Source organism: Pseudophryne corroboree, chromosome 5 (assembly GCF_028390025.1).
Source record: "Pseudophryne corroboree isolate aPseCor3 chromosome 5, aPseCor3.hap2, whole genome shotgun sequence".
NCBI lineage: Eukaryota > Metazoa > Chordata > Amphibia > Anura > Myobatrachidae > Pseudophryne > Pseudophryne corroboree.
In genome coordinates, this window is record NC_086448.1 from 412397377 (window position 1) to 412418589 (window position 21213).

Below are 21213 nucleotides of genomic sequence, written 5' to 3' on the forward strand. Positions count from 1 at the left end.
ATTAAGTATTTTTTTAATGTCCTGGTACAGCCAAGGAATGACTTTTTGGCTAAAATGGAACCAAAATGGAATTTGGTATCAGGGACAAAGGATCTCAATTAACTGTGTAAAACACACTGCATTAATGGTAGATAATGATAATGATGATCTAATATTAGCATAGCCATGATGGCGTCAGTGATCTGCTGTGCGAATGGGTGAGAGCTGTCATACTTGCTTCCCCTTGCAAAGGATTGTTTCCCAATTTATTTTTTACAATACTACTAGTAGTCTTCTTGGTCCCCTTCTGGGATGAAGAACCACCCCCAGCAGCAGCAGCAGCAGCAGCAGCAGGCCAAGCGCTCAAGGATTCTTCTGAGGAATCCTGGAATGGGGAGGAGTAACCTAGCCTTAACAAACTGGATGCAGGACTACTTCTGATGATTACTGAGGATATTGAGGATGAAGGTGTTGGAGGTGGAGATTGCAGGTGCTGGGATCTAGTTGAGAGAAGGGTACTAGCTGATGCCGGACTGCTTGTTATCTTTTAGCATCGGTTTTTGATGTTATCAAAAACTTGTCATGAGCTTGCTGCAAATTACGTAACAGGGTGGAGGTTGCAAGATGCTTAAGGTCCATACCTCTACTTACTGTTGTTCCACAAAGGCTACAGATGGCTTGACAAATGTTGTCAGGATTTGTGTAAAAATAATTCCACACATAAGAGTGAATTTTTTAATCCTATGCTTAGCATGACAATTGCCATATTCTTACACAAACAACATCCTCATTAGCACCATCATCAGACACACAAATATTCCTCTCACCCTCCTGCAACTGCACAGTAGCAGCCTCAATTTCTGTCATCAGCTATACTTCTGCTGCTTCTCTCCAAGTGCAGTATCAGAAAGGTCAGGCCCACACATAGCACTCAAGAAAACGCTTAGACTCTCCTCAGGGATTTGTGACATTTCTGTTTCTGGTTTTCAATTTTTTATACCTCTTCTAAATTCTAAGTGAAAAGGTCTTGCATGGTCATGAGAAGCAGAAGAAGATGCCTCAGTGACAGTTGCAGAACCACCACTCAGAGGCCTGAGCCTTTCTTTACCATTGCGTGGGGTGAATGGCATGTTGGCTATTTTATGTTTTTCTACACCAAACCTTCCCTTTATAAGAGGTGTTTTTTCTTTAACACTGCATATTGGGTTTTTCTGATTTTAGATGCCCTCACTTAGACCTTCTATGCCCATGAGCATCAGCTTTAGTAGATGACGTTGCTGGACTAGCATCGTCATTATGACTGGTGGCAGCAGCTGCTGCACTAGTATTTGGTTGCTCTTCTCTAAACTGATAGTTATCCATTTGTCAAGTCGCAAATCCCTGCATGGATCACAGGGCTTATAGATGCATGTGAACAAAGCTCACTTGAGTAAAGCACACCAACCATTACAAAAACAATATATATATATATAAATATAGATAGGACATAAAGCAAGCGGCACTCTAAGTCTGATAGAAAGTCAAATATATTTCACACACATAGTGGTCCGACGTTTCGGGGTCCAAGCGCCCCTTTGTCAAGGTGAACAACAGTGTACATAATAAAATTCATACCCTTTAAAGAAGAAGAAAACCCGCCAAGTGCTTCCACACCACGCCCGCCCGGCCGCTCGTAGTCCGTTCCCTGTTCCGGCTCTCCTAACTGACGTCATGCTCAATGCGCCCTGCGTGCGCGTCGTTGCCATGGTTACCAGATGCTGAAGACGGCCGGGCTGCGGCGCTGATAGAAAAAATGTAAACAGTGCGTAACAGTGTAACTTACAGAGCCATCCACCATTAAAATAAACAACCTATTTCAGAATCAATTGCTGCGACTAGGTGATACTTGGGAGTGTGTGCTAAATGCACAGTCCCTTAAATATACTTAAAAATATAATTGAAAACAGTGAGCATAAAGCATAGTGAGTTAACCCATATGACTCGCTGGACTGCTGTCCTCTGTGGAACAGACTGATGCTGAATAGATAATTTGCACGTAATCCCTTATTCCATATATGCAAAGACTTCAACCAGTATATATAAATCTGTAAAGGGATTTCAAACAATAAATGAGGAGAATGCTTGGTTTGTATAGCCACCCCCAGCCAGATCTACTTAAAGGTTTAAGTAGATCTGGCTGGGGGTGGCTATACAAACCTAGCATTCTCCTCATTTATTGTTTGAAATCCCTTTACAGATTTATATATACTGGTTGAAGTCTTTGCATATATGGAATAAGGGATTACGTGCAAATTATCTATTCAGCATCAGTCTGTTCCACAGAGGACAGCAGTCCAGCGAGCCATATGGGTTAACTCACTATGCTTTATGCTCACTGTTTTCAATTATATTTTTAAGTATATTTAAGGGACTGTGCATTTAGCACACACTCCCAAGTATCACCTAGTCGCAGCAATTGATTCTGAAATAGGTTGTTTATTTTAATGGTGGATGGCTCTGTAAGTTACACTGTTACGCACTGTTTACATTTTTTCTATCAGCGCCGCAGCCCGGCCGTCTTCAGCATCTGGTAACCATGGCAACGACGCGCACGCAGGGCGCATTGAGCATGACGTCAGTTAGGAGAGCCGGAACAGGGAACGGACTACGAGCGGCCGGGCGGGCGTGGTGTGGAAGCACTTGGCGGGTTTTCTTCTTCTTTAAAGGGTATGAATTTTATTATGTACACTATTGTTCACCTTGACAAAGGGGCGCTTGGACCCCGAAACGTCGGATCACTATGTGTGTGAAATATATTTGACTTTCTATCAGACTTAGAGTGCCGCTTGCTTTATGTCCTATCTACTCATCTACTCCTGAGATGGCACCTAAGCAGTGAAGTGTGGAGGGGGAGTGCCGGTCCGCACAGACTGTATTATATATAAATATATATATATATATATTTTTTTTTTTTTTCTTCTATTTTTAAACTTGAAGCTCAGTTCAAACTGCGTAATGAATCACAGGGCTTATATAAGCATGTAAACAAAGTGCAATAGAGTAAAGCGCACCAATCAGTACAAACAATAGATTTATATATTATTATTTTTTCTCTTTTTAACACTTGCAGCTTGGTTCAAATTACATGGATCACAGGGTATTATAGATGCACATGAACGAAAAGCACACAATTTACAGCACACAGTTGACAGCAGAGTACATCGCAGCATACAGCAGCATGCCTCCTTTACAAAGTCACTATACAGAGCACAGCCACTTGTGAGTCTGGAATCTCTGGACACAGCACAGCAAATACAGAAGAGCACAGCATAACACACAGCAGCATGACCCTATACACACAGTCACTAAACTGCACAACCACAATTTGTCTGGAGACTCTTGATGGACACAGCCAGCCAAAACAGCAGAGCATAGCGCAGTGTGCCCTATATACAGTCACTCTACTGCATAGCCACAATTAGTCTTGAGTATCTGGATGGACACAGCAGAGTATAGTGAAACATGTCCCTATATACAGTCACTATACTGCACAGCCACAATTAGAGCATGGAGTCTGTGGATGGACACAGCCAGCCAACTCAGCAGAGTATAGTGCAGTGTGCCCCTATATACAGTCACTATACTGCACAGCCATAACTAGTCTGGAGTCTCTGGATGGACATAGCACAGCCTAAATGGCAGAGTACAGTGCAGTGTGCCCCTATATACAGTCACTATGCTACACAGCCACAATTAGTCTGGAGTCTCTGGATGGACACAGCACAGCCTAAACAGCAGAGTATTGCACAGGCAATCAGCATGCATTGTGTGAAATGGCGCTGAATCCCGGCCACAGCACCTTATATGGAATCCAAGCCCTGCGAGAATCCGACGCCAGGAAGATGATCTGGTCAAAAGAAAAAATGTGGCACTGCGCTAGAGGAGAAGTTAACAATCACTGTACCCAAGATGCTGCTGTAGGGAATGTGGAACCACTACCTAATTCCACTCTAATAGACAACAATATACAGATGGGTATCCCCAGCGCAAGTTAGGTCAAATAAATGATTGATAACGCTATATGTATAATGAATATATTGTTTATTTGTAAGGGAGGAATATAATGCAAAATTAATATTCTTAAAAATATATATTTCTAAAAATTGGTACCTTACTCCAGTTCAAAGAAAAAATTTCTCAATTGAAAATGTGCAAAGAATGGTTTTATGGCCTATTACCGGTAAACATAAAAGACAAACTACATAAAACGTACAAACATAAAACATACAGTGTCCCAAACCAGTGTTGGAACTGAATAAAACAGTCCTGGTGAGGATAAAATATTGCACAATATGCTGAAGTGCTGGGTTATGAATGCGTAGATTCGCAACTTATTCCCTCTGTTCAGGAAAAGAATATAAGCAGGTGGCTGCAAAGCTAGATTCCGTTCACATAGGCAAGTGGAAGTCAGCTGGTATAATGGTATGAAACCGTCTGTACGTCAAGTCATTTCCCAAATTACCTTGAATAAATTCATGCACCTAAGCAGAGGCGTCACCAGGTGTGGTGACACCCGGTGCGCACCCCTGATGTACTGCCGCGATCGCGGCAAAAAAGGGGCGTGGCCTTACAGCTAGGGGGCGTGGCTTCGCGGGGATACCGGGATCGTCACTCTGGGGGCTTGCCCAGCATCTCCGGAGATGCTGGGCTTCCCCCAGAGACGGTCTCAGTGTGCTGTCGGCTCCTCTGCTATGACAGGAGCCGGGTGCTGTAACGGAATTTCACACTGCAGCACCTGGCTCCTGTCACTGCGGAGGAGCTGACATTTGGTGTCACCCCCTCCAGGTGTCACACCCGGGTGCGGGCCGCACCCCCCGCACCCGCCTTGTGACGCCACTGCACCTAAGTCCACTGGACCGTCCGTACATATGGACTTAGGTGCATGAATTTATTCAAGGTAATTTGTCAACCTTGGTACATTTCTTCTGACTGCATAAGATATCACTGGTTGGGAAATGACTTGACGTACAGACTGTTTCATACCATTATACCAGCTGACTTCCACTTGCCTATGTGAACGGAATCTAGCTTTGCAGCCACCTGCTTATATTCTTTTCCTGAACAGAGGGAATAAGTTGCGAATCTACGCATTCATAACCCAGCACTTCAGCATATTGTGCAATATTTTATCCTCACCAGGACTGTTTTATTCAGTTCAAACACTGGTTTGGGACACTGTATGTTTTATGTTTGTACGTTTTATGTAGTTTGTCTTTTATGTTTACCGGTAATAGGCCATAAAACCATTCTTTGCACATTTTCAATTGAGAAATTTTTTCTTTGAACTGGAGTAAGGTACCAATTTTTAGAAATATATATTTTTAAGAATATTAATTTTGCATTATATTCCTCCCTTACAAATAAACAATATATTCATTATACATATAGCGTTATCAATCATTTATTTGACCTAACTTGCGCTGGGGATACCCATCTGTATATTGCCAGGAAGATGATGTTCGGCCTTGATGTGGGATCTGAGTCTAGCGGGAATATCCAAGCCGTGGCTCGGGTAGACTCAGATCCCTAATGTTCGGGGTGACTTGGATTCCAAGTAATCAATACCACTCATTTCTAGGAATAAATATAGCAAACTCAGTCTCAAAAAGATAAGACTCTCGTAAGTTGAAAAGCGACACTTGTATATCTGTGTAAAAAGTAGCATCAGAGACTTTTCCTAGTTTTTGACTATACAGTATCTGTGTGTCTGTCTGAGTCTGTATACGAAGCATGACAGAACTTGTTTTGGGATTATTAGAAAAAAAATCTTGCATGCTACTTTTTACACAGATATACAATTTTATTATTATTACATTTTATTTATAAGGCACCACAAGTGTTTTGCAGCGCCGTACAAAGGGCAATACAGGGAGGCAAAACTTAGGATTACAGTAAATAAATAAATAACAGAAATAGAGTACAGGTAACAAAGAGCACCACAATTCTCAAGACATAATACAGCTAAAATGTAATTAGTGAGGGAGTGATCATTGTACTACTAGGGGCTGCAGGCCATAGATGGAGATGAGCCTTTATCAGCAGGAGAAAAAGCGGGTAAAGATGGTCACTGAGTAGGAGAGAGCTGTGAGTGAAATGTGTCGAGAAGAGGGCTTTGACAACAAGAGGAAAGAGGGCCCTGCTAACGATACAAGAGTGGCTTTTCAAATTACAAGAGTCTTATCTTTATGAGTCTGAGTTTACTGGACTCCTTCATGGGCCTCCCCATTGCTTTAATAGGCAGCTACCCCCCCCACCCGTAAGACTTCCAATTTCATGGACTTCGTAAATGACCAACACAACATGACCGGTACACAAAGCAGTACACCCAGTCTGTGAAATCACAAGTCTTGCTTTAATAGGAAGGCTGCCTATTAAAGCAATGGGTGAGGCCCGGGAAAAATTACAGTAAACTTAGTCTCATAAAAGTAAGACTCTTGTTATTTGAAAAGCCACACTTGTATAGTATAGGCACAGAAGGCTTGTTCATTTGTAAGGCATGTTAGCATTGTGTGAGCACACTGCAGAAATTGATTAACACAATTAACAATGTGTGCTGAACAAGTTGCAGTGTGTAATAAGAAGAGACTTGCAATGTAAAACATACAGTACATCCAGCATAAAATTGATAACAGAAAAGTATTCTAAATTGTTTTTCATAACACCTTGTCCTTTGCGGGAATCTAACCATCGGCAATACCGTTATGCTAAGAGAGCCACAGAGAAAGGTGACTGACACCTGCAGTGACATAGTGATGTCACTCAATGTCATTTTTTTTATAGTGCTGGTTGTCTCTCTATCGCTGTTTGTAATGATTTTTTTTCTTTTAGATAGCTATGTAGAACGCTGAACTGTGAATTTTTTTGTGTGCTGAGCATATCTTTTTCTGTGTTCACATTTCTACTTAATGTAGGGATCATTTTATACAGTGCACCAGGGGAGCTTTCAGTTGTAAGGCATGTTGTCACTGGATGCCTGCCGTGTTGGTGATTTCGTAGTCCATGCTGCAGTATTATTGTATTAATAAAATTAATACAATAATATTTACTGTACACTGGCCCTCTTGTCAGGGCTTGCTACATTGTACAGTATTCTGGCGGGTGGTCTTCTGTATGCTGGCGGTCGGGCTCCCGGCGCTCAGTATACCGGCGCCGGGAGCCCGACAGCCGGCATACCGACACTTATTTTCCCTCATGGGGGTCCACGACCCCCATAGAGGGAGAATAAAATAGTGTGGCGCGCGTAGCGCGCCACCATGCCCATAGCGTGGTGAGCGCAGCGAGCCCGCAAGGGGCTCATTTGCGCTCGCCACACTGTCGGTAAGCCGGCGGTCGGCCTCCCGGCGCCGGTATGCTGGTCGCCGGGAGCCCGACCGCCGGCCAGCCGTAGTGAACCCATTCTGGCGGTGAAGCTGTGTATTGCATACTGTGGATCCTCCTGTGCCTTATCACTTTGCCAACCTGCGCTATTTTAATGGCGCAACTAGGATGCCTGTATGGCACAGAAACAATCTGTATATAAGCATCTTTGTTAACATAATAAATATAAGTGCCTTTATTGACATAATAATATAAGTGGTTTGACTCACCGCTTTTGTTGTCATTTAAAAAATAATAGTAATTGCTGTTTTTATACAAGCTGAATGTGCCTTTGTTGACATAATAATTTAAACGGTGTAACTCGCCACTTTGTGTTGTCATTTTTGGAAAAATTAAAAAGAATGGCTTTTTTATTGTACAACTTGTGTGTGTTGAGTTTGATATGTATAACGATCAGTCACGCAAAGAGCTAGATCATGAACCAAGTGCTAGCAATGCAGCTTCTGCCAGTCCTGATAGTACAACATCCACTAAAAGTTGTCCAGGGGCCAGAAAGTTTAGGAAAGGGCCTATAAAATAGACATTATTCAAAATGTTACAAAAGGGGTAGAGATGTCACCTTAAAAGTGACAAATCATTGACCAAAAAAAAAAGAATACTAAGGCTCAAATTGTGTGTTCACAAATCCCTGAGGATGTCTAGGGATGTCCACATAAACTATATAACATTTCTCACACTGTTCTCTTTCACCTTTTTCCACCATTTCTGCACCATTTGTATGTGTGCGGAGAAGTACAAATAAAGATGGTGATGAGAACATAATAGAAATTGAGGATGCTATTGTGGAAGTGAAACAGGATGAGGGGAATATTTGAGTACTACTACTATCTGACATGAGGAGAATGAGGATGTTGATGATGTTGTTTGTGTAAGCCAGCCATCAGTGGCAGTAGTTCTTGCCCATGATTAAAAGAAAGCCATTGTGATGCCTGGGCATAAAAAAAAAAAAAAAAAAACACCTCTTGGGTGTTGGATTATATTTACCAAAATCCTGACAACGTTTGTGAAGGCATCCACTCCATTTGTGAGGCCAAAGTTAGTAGAGGTAGGGATGTTAAACATCTACGCTCCTCCTTTATGTTTTATTATTTGCAGCAAGTTCATAAATTTATTTAAAAAATGATAATGTAATTAACATCCTCATAATCAACCTGTTCATGTGTTTGGAGGCAGTCCCTCCAAAAAAACTGGTTTGTGGGGGCCCAAACAATGCACTTTAACCATGACAGTGGCAGTCCCTGTAGCTGAAATTCTTGCTTAGTTGAACTGTGCATGTCCTTTATGATAAGGCAGCCAAAGTGGCTGCTTAGGGCCCTGTGGGTCCCAGGGGGCCCACCAACAAGGCTGTCTAAGAAGCATTTCCTGCGGACAGCAAGTGCAGCTGAAATTGTTAGAGAGCTGGGCTGGCTGAATACTCCCAGCAGTGTGTCAGTGATTTGACATCAGTTGGGTGCCGGCTCCAGCACCTGCCTGTGTCTTCAGTCCAGTAGTATTGTGCGTGTGTACCATCATGACACGTGTGTATGACATCAGAGAAAAATATCAGGTCTTCCAGTGTACGTTATTACAGTATTTTTAAAACTCTGTATAACATCCACCTACTGTACTTCAAATTCCTGTCAAGCGGGGGTGGGGGGAGGGCAGTGTTATTTTAAGTACAGTGTATAAAATCCACCTGCTACAGTCATGGCTGGGGGAGAGGCACACACTGACTGATATATCAATATGCTATTATACCCTATTTTAAGTGCTACCATGTATAGGAGATGCCTGCTACAATCAATGGGGCACTGATTTATTAACAATACAGTCAAACTGACTGAGGGGTGTAATAATAGGTATTATAAGGGATGGGAGACCTGCTAGGCTGCTACAAACAGTAAGTGGAGTAGAGGCACTCACATATCATGCAGTCAACACTAATGTGATTGGGTGTAATAATAAGTATTATACACCCAATCTGCATTATATATCAGTGCCCCCCCCCCCACACTGATTGTAGCATGTCCCCCAACCCCTATTAGCAGGTCCCCTATCCATTATAATACCCATTATTGCACCACTCAATCCAGCTGCATTTTAAGAGAGGAGGAGGCCCATGTGTAGACTCCAGATGGACCCCCTACTCTCCATGGCGTTGTAGGCTTTGGCATTGTGCCAGAGTCTACTGTGCATGTGCAGGTCTCCGGAAACATGGTGCCCTACCTACTGCACATGCATGGTGGCCATTTAGGAGTGATTTTTGCCACGGCTGCTGCGGCTGCAGCACCCATCGCGGGACTCTGGAAAGGTAAGTATTAAAACAACATGGGTGCAGTGTGTGCAGTGTGGGCCCACTTGGACCTAGGGGCCCATGTGCACTGCACACATTGCACCCATGATAGAAACACCAATGACTCAAGCAGTCCCTGTATTGATTACATAATCAGTGCCTTTAGTGCGACTCCATTATACAAGGTCTGACAATTAAGTTCATGAACTCGCCACCGTGCGCTTACTGTGGCAGCACTGGACAAAACCCTCAGTCTGGTTTGATGACATACCAGCGCTTCATAGCTGTGTTGTTGTTGAGCTACAGTATGGCAGTCTCTTATTGAGTGGCGTCTATTATTGTCTGTGTGTATTTTGGATTGCCATTGCAAGAAAGTCGAAGCTTGAATTAGATCAACAAACGAACATAAAATTTCTTGTTAAACGTGGCAAGCGTGGATGTGAAATCAGAGAGCTGTCAGTACAAGTTTTGGGTGATGATGCTTCTGAAGGAAGAGAAAGTGTCACTGATGATGAGAGACCAGGACGGCCAACAATGAGCATTGCAAAGGTTTGTCATATTGTGCATGAAAATCATCGACTGACTGTCAGGAGCATAGCAGAGCAATGTTTACTATTTGGAAGTACTGAAAAAACTGCAAGAAAAAGTTAACGACCCAAACATTTTGCCAACAACTCATGGATCTTGCATCATGACAATGTTCCTGCTCTCACACAGCACTGTCTGTGAGTTGTTAGCTAGTAAACAAATAACTGTGTAGGAACACCCTCTCTATTCACCAGATCTAGCCCCCAATTATTTTTTTATGTTCACGAAGATAAAGTAAATATCCAAAGGAAGGCATTTTGATGACATTGATGATATCAGGAGAAATATGATGGCAGCACAAAACCAGTTCCAAAATTGTTTTGGCGGGTGGAGTAGGCACTGGCATTGGTGCATAGCTTCCCAAGTTAAGTACTTTAAAGGTGACCACAGTAATATTCAGCAATGAGGTAGGTAGCACTTTTACTGCAATGAGTTTGTGAACTTAATTGTCAGACCTCGTATTTCAATGCCTCCCCCTCCCCCATTATCACTGGTTGTAGCAGGCACTACAATTAGTGAGAGGGGGGGGGGGCACTGATATATAATCAATACAATCACTGACTGAGGGGTGTAATAATGGGTATTATAAAATGCTGTTATAAATAGCTATTGTACAATGCGGGTCAGTGATTGAGGGGGAAAATAATGAGTATTTTAGGTAATGGGACTTGCTATGCTGTCAGTGAGTGAGGGTGTAATAATGGTGTATGGTGAGTTCATTCAGTGAGGGGAGCACTGATCTAAAATGCAGTAACTGAGTGGTGTAATAATGGAATTTAGAGGTATGGGGAAATGGTGCAATCAGTGAAGGAGGAAGTAATATGCTGTAATAGAATATACTGTAAGGAGAAAAAAACAACAAATAATATAAGGGGCAGGAATGAAAATATAGTGCTATGGTTTAAGGAGGGGGGCCCTAAATCAGTATCTTGCTTAGGGATCCATGAGGTCTACAGTAAATCCACCTCTGGGTGGGAGGGCCCAATGACAATTTCATCTTACACCACTTTTCATTTATGGGCTGTATTTTTGAGGGGCATCAGTGACGGTCTATTTTGCATAGACAAACCTTTTTATTGGTCATTTCTCCAACATTACTAAGTAATTTGTTATAAGAATTGTGCCTCAGATGTGTTAATTTTAATTAATCAATCAATCAATCAATCAATCAATCAATCAATCAATCAGTCTTGTATTTTATGTCCCTTTTTCCCCTGCAGAACAGCCTCACAAAAGTTTTAATTCATCAATAAATTGATCAATCATTTTTGAATTCTTATTTTACTGATTTTTTTTGTCTTTTTGTCGGTAGACCTCACAGAGAATATTGCCCTAGTGGACCAGACATTTGCATACCACAATCAATCAACCCAATTATTTTTTTATTCTTCTTTTATTGTCTCCATTTCCCTGTACTGCCTCAGGTCTCTGAGTTAGTTCTTGATTAATGAAAACATTCTCGGTTAGTTTCTATGGGGTAATTTAGTTTACTAAGCTACCATCCTGTCTGCCACTGCACTGCCACTTTGTTTCCCAGCTGTGCCATACAGTATTTGAATTTGAACAGCCTTGTGTGTGTCTGCCCACTGCTGTCCCTTAGCTTACTCAACCAGCTAGCTCAATGCAACCTTTTGACCTGAACTGGATGAAAACAATATTGTCAGCTGTGAGGTGGTCAAACTTGACTGGAAATTACTGTTATTGAAGTTAATACCACATAGGAACAAAAAAAGGCCCAAATTATGTGATTTTCACAGTTTTTTAACAATTTTTTTATAAAAATATAGATCCAAAACTAAAACAAGTGAGGGAGGTTTTGGCAAAACCAAAACATAAAGTTACTACAGATCTAAAACCAAAACATGGGGGTCGGCGCACATCCCTAATGCATACAGATGTGTCATTTTATACTGTGGCTTCAGTCACGCCAAATAGCCCCTCTCTGCACACACGGTTCCAGTCAACATGTCCACACCAAGTGTCTTTTCACTCAAAATTTGTGTCTTAATCACACATATAAAACTACTACAAGCGACAAAGCAAACTCAGAGCACTGGGATCTGTGACATTTGTATATCTGTGTACAACTGAAACTGAATGTGTGCAAAAAGGGCTCCGATGCCACTAGTCGCAGCTTTGCTCATACCAAGTCCACTGTGCTTAATCTGTGACTTTGTACATGTGCAAAACAATTTCCTGTCTCAGCCTAGTATCTCTGGTATACTGTGAGTGGCTATTTTGTTGCATTTGTGATGTGACTAATACCCCTTTTTCCCTAGCTTTTTTTACCCGTGTTTTTGCATGGGGGTGCGCATCGACACGGGTTTTTAGTAGGTGGAAACGGGTCAACACGGGTTGAGTGACCCGGGAATCCTACCCGGCTATTTACCTGGGTAGAACACGGTAATGACCCGGGTAAGTGTGCAGTGGAAACGGTCATTACCCGTGTTTTCAGACCCGAGTAACGCTCTGAGATGCTGATTGGTACTTCTGGGGCACAGGAGGATGATGTCATCCCTGGGAGACACGCTGGGCACATGCAGGCACCGTAGCCGCTTGCAAACAAACGCAGATGCAAGTCGCTGTGCACATCTATTGCAGCAGCTTGCAAACAACACTACGCTGGGCACATGCAGGCATTGAGGCAGCTTGCAAACAAAACACTCTGAAGTCACGCTGGGCACATACAGATATTTTTATTGCAGCAGCTTCCAAACAGACACTATACAGCAGCAGAAGCTCCAGCACAGCTACATGGCTACCCATACCTTGTCAGACACAGAGATCAAAGAGCTGCTTAATATTCGGGGAGAGGCTTTTACAGAGCTTACCCGGGTTAGGTGGAAACTTATCAGGAATAACCCGTGTCGATGTGCAGTGGAAACGGGGGGGGGGCGATACGGGTTGTAGCCGGGTTAAACATCCCGGATCGGACATGGTATTCAGGTGGAAAAGGGGTATTAGATGCATAATTTAAAGAATATGCTATTGATCTCATAGCATCTCAGTTGAGCCAGGCATTTCACTCTCTGCGTATGAGGACACATCTGTATATACATTCACACATACATAAAACACCTCTCTTTTCAGAGACAGCAACAGTGCTATCATTAAGCTGGGGAATTTGAGAGAATAAAGGAAAATAAGCATTCTATACAAGAGCACAAACAATTATAGATACAGTATGTTATGTTCCTACCAGTAAACATGTTGCGATCATCATCGGAGATGAGTTCATTTACACACTGTCGCTTTGAGCAATGCACTGTACCAGCAACACATGAACAGATATTACAGTCGACCTTGAAGGATGTCCGATGATCTATGAAATAATAAGTTTAGATAACATAAAAGATAACTTTTTCTTTAACAATGTATAATTTAGGATCATATTTCATAGTTAGCAAACAAACTATATATTCTGCACAGCTTCAATAGTAAGTGTAAAAGTTTCCATAAGGTTGCCTTGTTGTAGACTAATGAGAAAAATCAAATGTGTTGTGGACACATGTACAGGATAATTGAACAAGGATTGCAAATGTTGGTGTAGCACGTTCAATCAGGTGACGTGGCAAGGACATCTGCCTCACAGTATTATTGGGCACATGAGACTCCCTCACTTTTTAGAAAATAGGCGGCTTAGCCTCAGTCACGCTCCTGAAACTGCATTTAGGAAAACCTTTTCAGGCCACAAACAAACACTGTAGCTTTTGCATTCAGCCCTCATTACTGCACTGGTGAACTAGATTGACACATCACATATAACAAGGAGTACAATGAATGGATCCCTTAAAATAAAATAAGGCAATGTAAAAAATGTTCTTTACTTTTGGCATTTGCCATGTACACCAATGTGGATTAATATACTGTACTTTGTAAGCTACGGCTGTCTGTGAACAAACCACATTAAGGCATTGTGTGCCTATTTACTGTATTTGTTTCACATTGTGCATGTCCACATAATAACATAATTAGTGTGTCCTTTTTTCTGTGCCATCTTACAGAAGGTTTTAGCACAAACTCTACCTGCATTATCTTCCTGATACAACTGCGGATGGTTGTCTTGCTTATAACTTGATGGTAGAAGCATTCTTGAACTCACTCCAACACATTGCTACCCCCTTCCATCTCTCTCATCAATCCATTCACTGCTTCAGCATGGACAGACAACAGTAGCAGCAGGACTCTACCAGGCACTACTAGTTATTACCTTAACAGTCCTGAAACTATTTGCAGCAACTATTGTTATCTGACACATTATTCTTCATAGGGTGGAGTACTAAAAGATGTCAAGTCTTGGGTGGGATCAGACCACGAGGGGGGGGGGGGGGGGGAGGGGGCGCAGTCACATTGCTGTTGCCCCTCTTGAAGCTAATTAAATAGGCCTCCAAGAGTGAGTTCCTTTGACCTTGTGCTTATATTGATCAAAACCACAGTCCATTTTGGGACACATTAAATATTTTCTCAGCATAGCTTTGGCAGTTTTACTTTTTTCAGACTTAGTCCAAATTTGGGTCCATTGTTGCGAATTATTTATTATATATAGAATGTCTAAGTACCATATTCACTAAACTGTTATAATAATTGTTTGCATTATTGGGACAAAGACTCTTTTAGCAATTTCTTGGGTATTTTTAAGCAAAGTTTATTTAATCTTAGTACTATTATGTTCATGTTAAATATAATTGTTAATGTCAATTTTACAATCTGCTGTAGATCACGTACTTCTGCTTTGCCCACCAACCACACATGATTTCTGTAGATCGACACACTGTATTTCCAAACAATTTTCCAGTGTTGCACTTTGTCCACAAGTACAAATTTTATAGCAGCCTACTTCTCCTGAAGGTACTTGGATGAGGTCTCCCTGCCGCACAAGGAACTCAGAGGCTTCTCCCAACTTACAGCCTATGTAAATTATAATTAGGAAAATACAGTAATTATTAAACAGAACAGCTAACAGACAATTTACAACTGGACTTAATAACATGTAACAGGAATGTGTCTGAATATTTAGCTCATAAAAACCCCTCAAAACAGGTGTATCTAAAAATGTTTTAATTTCAAAGGCAAATTCCAATATCTCCCATATCCAAAATGCTTGGGACCAGACGTATTTTGGATATTGGATTTTTCCATATTTTAGTATATTTGCATACCACAATGAGATATTTTGGGGATAGGACCAAAGTAAAAACACAGAATGCATTTATCTTTCATTTACCCCTTATACACTTAGGGGTGTATTCAATTCGTGTCAGATCTTCTCTGACGGAGAGGATCCAAAACTTCTGTATTCAATTTGCGGATATTTCCGACAGGTTTTGCCCGTTTTCGACAATGCCGAACCAACTTTTTTAAAGTCGAATCGACATTGTCGAAAACAGGCCAAAAACCTGTTGAAAACACTCACAATTTCGACAAAATACATGGATCCATGGCTAATCCGCCGATCCATGTGTTTTACGACAGGTCGGAATTCCTGACAAGTCGGAAAAACGGCACTTGACTTGAATAGGTCGAATCTGGATTCGACCTAAAAAGGTCGGAAACACACGTTTTTTTCGACAAGTCGGGAATTCCGACAGTAATTGAATAAACGCCATAGCCTGAAGAAAATTTTATATAATATTTTTTATAATTTTGTGCATGAAATAATGTTTGTGTAAAAACACAAAATTAATTTATGTTTCATATACACATTATACACACAGCCTGAAGATAATATACAATGTTAAAAAATGTTATGCATTAAACAGTTTGTGTACACTGAACCATCAGAAAGCAAATCTCAAGCTCAACAAATTATCTCAGTCATGCTCGAAAAATTCTATATTTCTGATTTTTGGAAATGGGAGACTCAACCTACATAAGAAAAGAATATAATTTTAAAACTGCAGATTTGCCAGCATATTCTAAATGTAACAAATGAATACAAATGTTCAGTTATATCCAAAAACATCTGGGCTTGTTTGAATGGAAAATTCAGATTAATAGGATATATCATCTTAGGTGATCTTTTTGGAGAACTTGAAACTGCGCTAAACCAAAATATATATTTTTTTAACTACTGAAGATTCTGGTATGTCGGCTCAAACCCACCATTACCATATATCATTAACTTTTGTCTGTAGTGGTAGCAGGCCGTTTCTGTACCAAGGAGGGATATGTGCACCCTGGGACTGCTCCCACTGCCCCCCACGTGTGGCTCAGCTGTTTGTTGTGATATTAAAGAAAAGTAGGCCAGAATCATCTTAAGGCCACTCCAGATGCCACTCCAGCCAGCAGTGCACCCTACAAGCTAGGAACAGAGTAATAATATTGTTAATAGAAAGGAGTTTGTGGCATAACTAAAGGTGAGGGCAATTAATTAACACTGTAGCACTGATGATATTCATTTAGAATGATTGAATAATAATTGTCACCCTAACACTATAGTATAAACTATTTATGTATAATTACAAACTTAATAAATCCTTTGAACAATTTAAGAGATGTACACAAACGGATATTTTTACGCACAAATTTCATGCTTCATTTTCATTTTGTTGGACTTAAAATTAGACATGCAGAGGAATTTTATTTTAGTAGAAATAATAAAGGTTCCATTTTCAAAAATAAGCAAAACAACAGAATTTTTCTTTACTAGTAAAAGTACCCGGCATATGGTCACCTCAGTTTGCTCACTGCTCCACCCCTCATATTCTGCCTGCTGCTCCACCCTCATGTTGTCCCTCCCCTTTCCCACTCTGCCCTCCCCCTCCCTGCTGTTATACTACAATACCCTTTCCCAGTTCAGAGTGATTCTAGTAGGAGGGATAGAATGATGAACCAGATGGCAGCAATTATCCATTTTGTTGTTTACTGTTGTGAACAATAAAAATGTACTGCTATCATCTCTGTCTTTCAACATACTAATGGAAAGTGCCAGAAAGTTCTACATACATCATTACATCCTAAAGTGTAAACACCACTTAGGGTGTTGGATTAGCGGTCTTCATGCTATGAAGGACCAATCTTTAGGTTTCATTTATGTTTATAACATTATTTGACAACTCATATCTGTGTTTTGTCTAGCTTCACTATATAAATGGTAAACAGGAAGTGTTAGTTTACAAGTACAGATTCAATATTTAATAGCCACACTTCATGTATATGGGACTATGGGGAACTGTTGATTAATAGATTCCACAAGCATAGATTCCACAAGCATCACCTATATATTACCAAGTATAATTAATTGAAGCCCATGTAAATCAACGGGCATTTGACAAGAACTGGAACACTCTGTTAACTCCATTTGTCGACAATTTAGTACTCCATATTGGCTCCAGAATCACCCCATGCTATGTGCACCACCTTTAAAAACCACAGCTGGACTCTATTAAATATATTGGGTACTTCCAGAGGGATTGTAATGTAAATATTTATTTTATTGTTAACTGTGTTAACCACTGTATTTTCAGACCTCCTTTAAAAACCACTTAACTGGCATGGTCAGATTTCATGCAACTGCGCCATCCCACCCTGCCCCCACATTTTATACAAGGAGATCCGTTCTGCAGATGTGCATAATATAATGTTTAAATATTTAAAAAAATACTTTTTCAACTTTATTAAATAAAATACATTTTAAAAAACAATGTTGTTAACGCATTTGAAGGGAAAAAACATCAGTTAAGTGGTTAAATAATTCATATTTGTATGAATATATATATTTAGTGTTATGAACACAGCATCATCTTTTTTTGTTTATGCTTGACTATCAGTGATGATATATCTGTTAGTGTAATATTTCCTGTCTGTACTGCTGACCTTGTTTAAAACCTGTATAGTGTTACAGCGGACGTGTCTAATATTTCTAAATGTATTTTTAAAAAACCTGTGATATTATTGGGACTGGGATTGCCTTTACCTCTCTGCCACTGAAGATGAAGGAAGCACACCTGTCGCCATTGTTCATACCTCCCTGAACCACTGGACTTTAAAGGTGAGTGTTGGACAGTTGACCAATGACTGGATGTCAGTCATGTTGGAGAATTTTCATGCCTGACCTTATCAATTGCGGACATACACTATGGAATTATTGGATCTATCCACTGATTATCAGCGGATTGAGGCCCTCATTCCGAGTTGATCGCTCGCTAGCTGCTTTTAGCAGCAGTGCAAACGCTAAGCCGCCGCCCTCTGGGAGTGTATCTTAGCTTAGCAGAAGTGCAAACAAAAGGATCGCAGAACAGGTTACATTTTTTTCAAGCAGTTTCAGAGTGGCTGCAGACCTACTCCTTCCTTCCGATCACTTCAGTCTGTTTAGTTCCTGTTTTGACGTCACAAACACGCCCTGCATTCGGCCAGCCACTCCCCCATTTCCCCAGGCACGCCTGCGTTTTTACCTGACATGCCTGCATTTTTTAGCACACTCCCAGAAAACGGTCAGTTACCACCCAGAAACACCCACTTCCTGTCAATCACTCAACGATCAGCAGTGCGACTGAAAAGCGTCGCTAGACCTTGTGTGAAACTGCATAGTTTTTTGTGAAAGTACGTCGCGCGGGCGCACTGCGGCCCATACGCATGCGCAGAAATGCCGATTTTAAGCCTGATCGCTGTGCTGCGAACAACGGCAGCTAGCAATCAACTCAGAATGACCCCCTGGGTCAATAATGGCAAAATGTATGCCCTGCTTGAGTAACAGCTACATTACAACTATTGACAATTGGCCTGAACTCTGATGCCCCTCCATCCCCCCAACGTCAGTTCTGGCACCTACTGAGCATGTCAGATACAGGATAGACTTAGCCAATTATTATATAAATCCATCTATTCTATAGCATTTTGCCATTCAAATTTACTTTTACTACTACTCTTGCCCTTCCTTTTGTCTTATTGACTACACTGCTGCCTGAATGCACTGTAATTGTAACTGTAACAATTACGACATCACTTTCCTAGGCTCAGAGCTACAGATGGGTCTATTAATTAATCAATCCTTGGAGAGAGATAAAGTGGAAAGAGATAAAGTACCAACCAACCAGCTCCAGTCATTTTTCAAACACAGCCTGTAACATGGCAGTTAGGAGCTGATTGGCTGGTACTTTTTCTCCTATGATTACAATATTACTAGTATAATACTAATATAATAATTGTTATTGTTGGAGAAACTAACCCAGTGACCTGCACTACTAATTACCTGGTGTACAGGAATATGGAAGGCATGGATCTCCAGGAAGGCAGTCTTTTCTGTTCACCTCACACAATTCATTGGTTGGACATGGATTCGGATTGCATGGGTGTGTGACTTCCTCAGCCGCATTATCCAGTGGACTTGATCCTAAAATGATTAAAAATGAAATACCTAGGATTATATAAGCCCTCATATAGTCAGTTATCTCTTTTTCTTGTGTGCAAGGTGGCAAATCATTTGAGCAATAAAAATAGATGTATGTTAGAAGGGTTGTGCTATTATATGTCGACAGTCATAATGTCAATATCCATTGTGTCGACATTAGGATTTTTGACATGGTCAAAATGTCAACCTTGACCATGTAGACATATATCATGTAGACAGTGAAGAAATGTTGGCATGTTAGAATGTCGACATATCTGATGCTTGCAGCGGCTCCAGCACAGCTTCTAGGTCTCGGCAGTCATGTGGCCAGAACCATAACTAGACATTTTGGTGTCCTGTGTCACATGAAGCCTCGCACCCATCCACCCCCAACATTTTTTTCAAATTGGAACATTATGCGCATATCAATAGGCTTGTGTCTATAGTAGACATGTACTAAACAGTGATAAAAGTGGAGTAGTAAGTCAGTGGAGAAGTTGCCCATGGCAACCAATCAGCTGCTCTGTATACTTTTAAAGTATGCAAATTATAAATGTTACGTCAATGCTGATTGGTTACCATTGGCAACTTCTCAACTGGCTCACTTCTCCACTTTTATCACTGCTTAGTACATCTCCCCCTATGTTCCCTTCGTGATCAGGTTTTGAAGAACCTGCAGTCCTGTAGAAACCCCATTCACAAAAAGTATTTACTTGTGAGAACTGCTGGCTAATATAAAAGATTGCCGCCAGCAAAGGAATGATATAGGTACAAGCTGCCGGCAAACTACAATAGGGTGGGTTAAAAAAAAAAAATGAAATTGCGAGTTCGAAATTCCAATAATGTGAAAAAGTTGTGGGACCATAACAGTAACTTATGTGCACAATTTCAGATCGGTCAGATAATTTTTACTAGCGGGCACTTATTTTGAAAATTTGACACAAATTTGGATATTCTGTAATCAGGTGAAGGCACAAATTTTGGCAAAGAAGTTTTTTTTAGGTGAAATCACTTTAGTTGAACTAAGTTAGATACAAACCTAAGTTAGTATACGTTTAATAAGGGTCCGTGCCTCCACCCTTAAAAAAAATGTCAAAATATTGCAATCTTCCACAAAATGCCATCTTTGCTAAGATAGATTGGCGCAATTTTCAGGTATTCTAGCCAATTAAAATTAAATTTTTAGAGGAAGAGGCCTAGCTCGATTCTTTCTGACCCCCTTTTTACCGGCAAATAACATTACATTGCCATAATACTATCAAAGTATCTATCTTGTTGCATAGTTAAACTGTGGAATGTGTGCAGCTCTTCGTTCGTTTCCCTCTATGTGGATAAGCAACTCAGAACTCACCCTAAGAAGGTGGCTGCACTGTGAGTTCCACCCTTACCCAACTGAACCAACCAATTTTTTTTTTTTCTAACACCCGTGATTTGATGCTCACTGCTCAGAGTGCTCAGGCGAAATGCCATGGTACTCCTTCTTAATATCGACGTGAAGCATAATCTGCCTGGACCTCAAAGAGGCTAGAATGATGTGCTCAGGGTCCACAAACTTGCTTGGGAGCATTTTGTGGAGAATTACAATATTTTTATCTACCCTAAAGGTTTGTAACCAACTAAGTTTAACTGA

General features: G+C 40.9%; 1 protein-coding gene across 1 annotated transcript in view; it reads right to left on the minus strand.

Annotated features, from left to right (window-relative positions):
- The window catches only part of RECK (reversion inducing cysteine rich protein with kazal motifs), a 424990-nt gene that overhangs the window by 131200 nt on the left and 272577 nt on the right, over positions 1–21213 (minus strand). The window contains exons 13-15 of the mRNA XM_063922771.1: positions 19446–19586; positions 14981–15163; positions 13455–13577 (exon numbers count right to left, since the gene is read on the minus strand). Coding sequence (XP_063778841.1) covers positions 13455–13577; positions 14981–15163; positions 19446–19586 — 447 coding nt within the window. The remainder of the gene's footprint in view (positions 1–13454; positions 13578–14980; positions 15164–19445; positions 19587–21213) is intronic.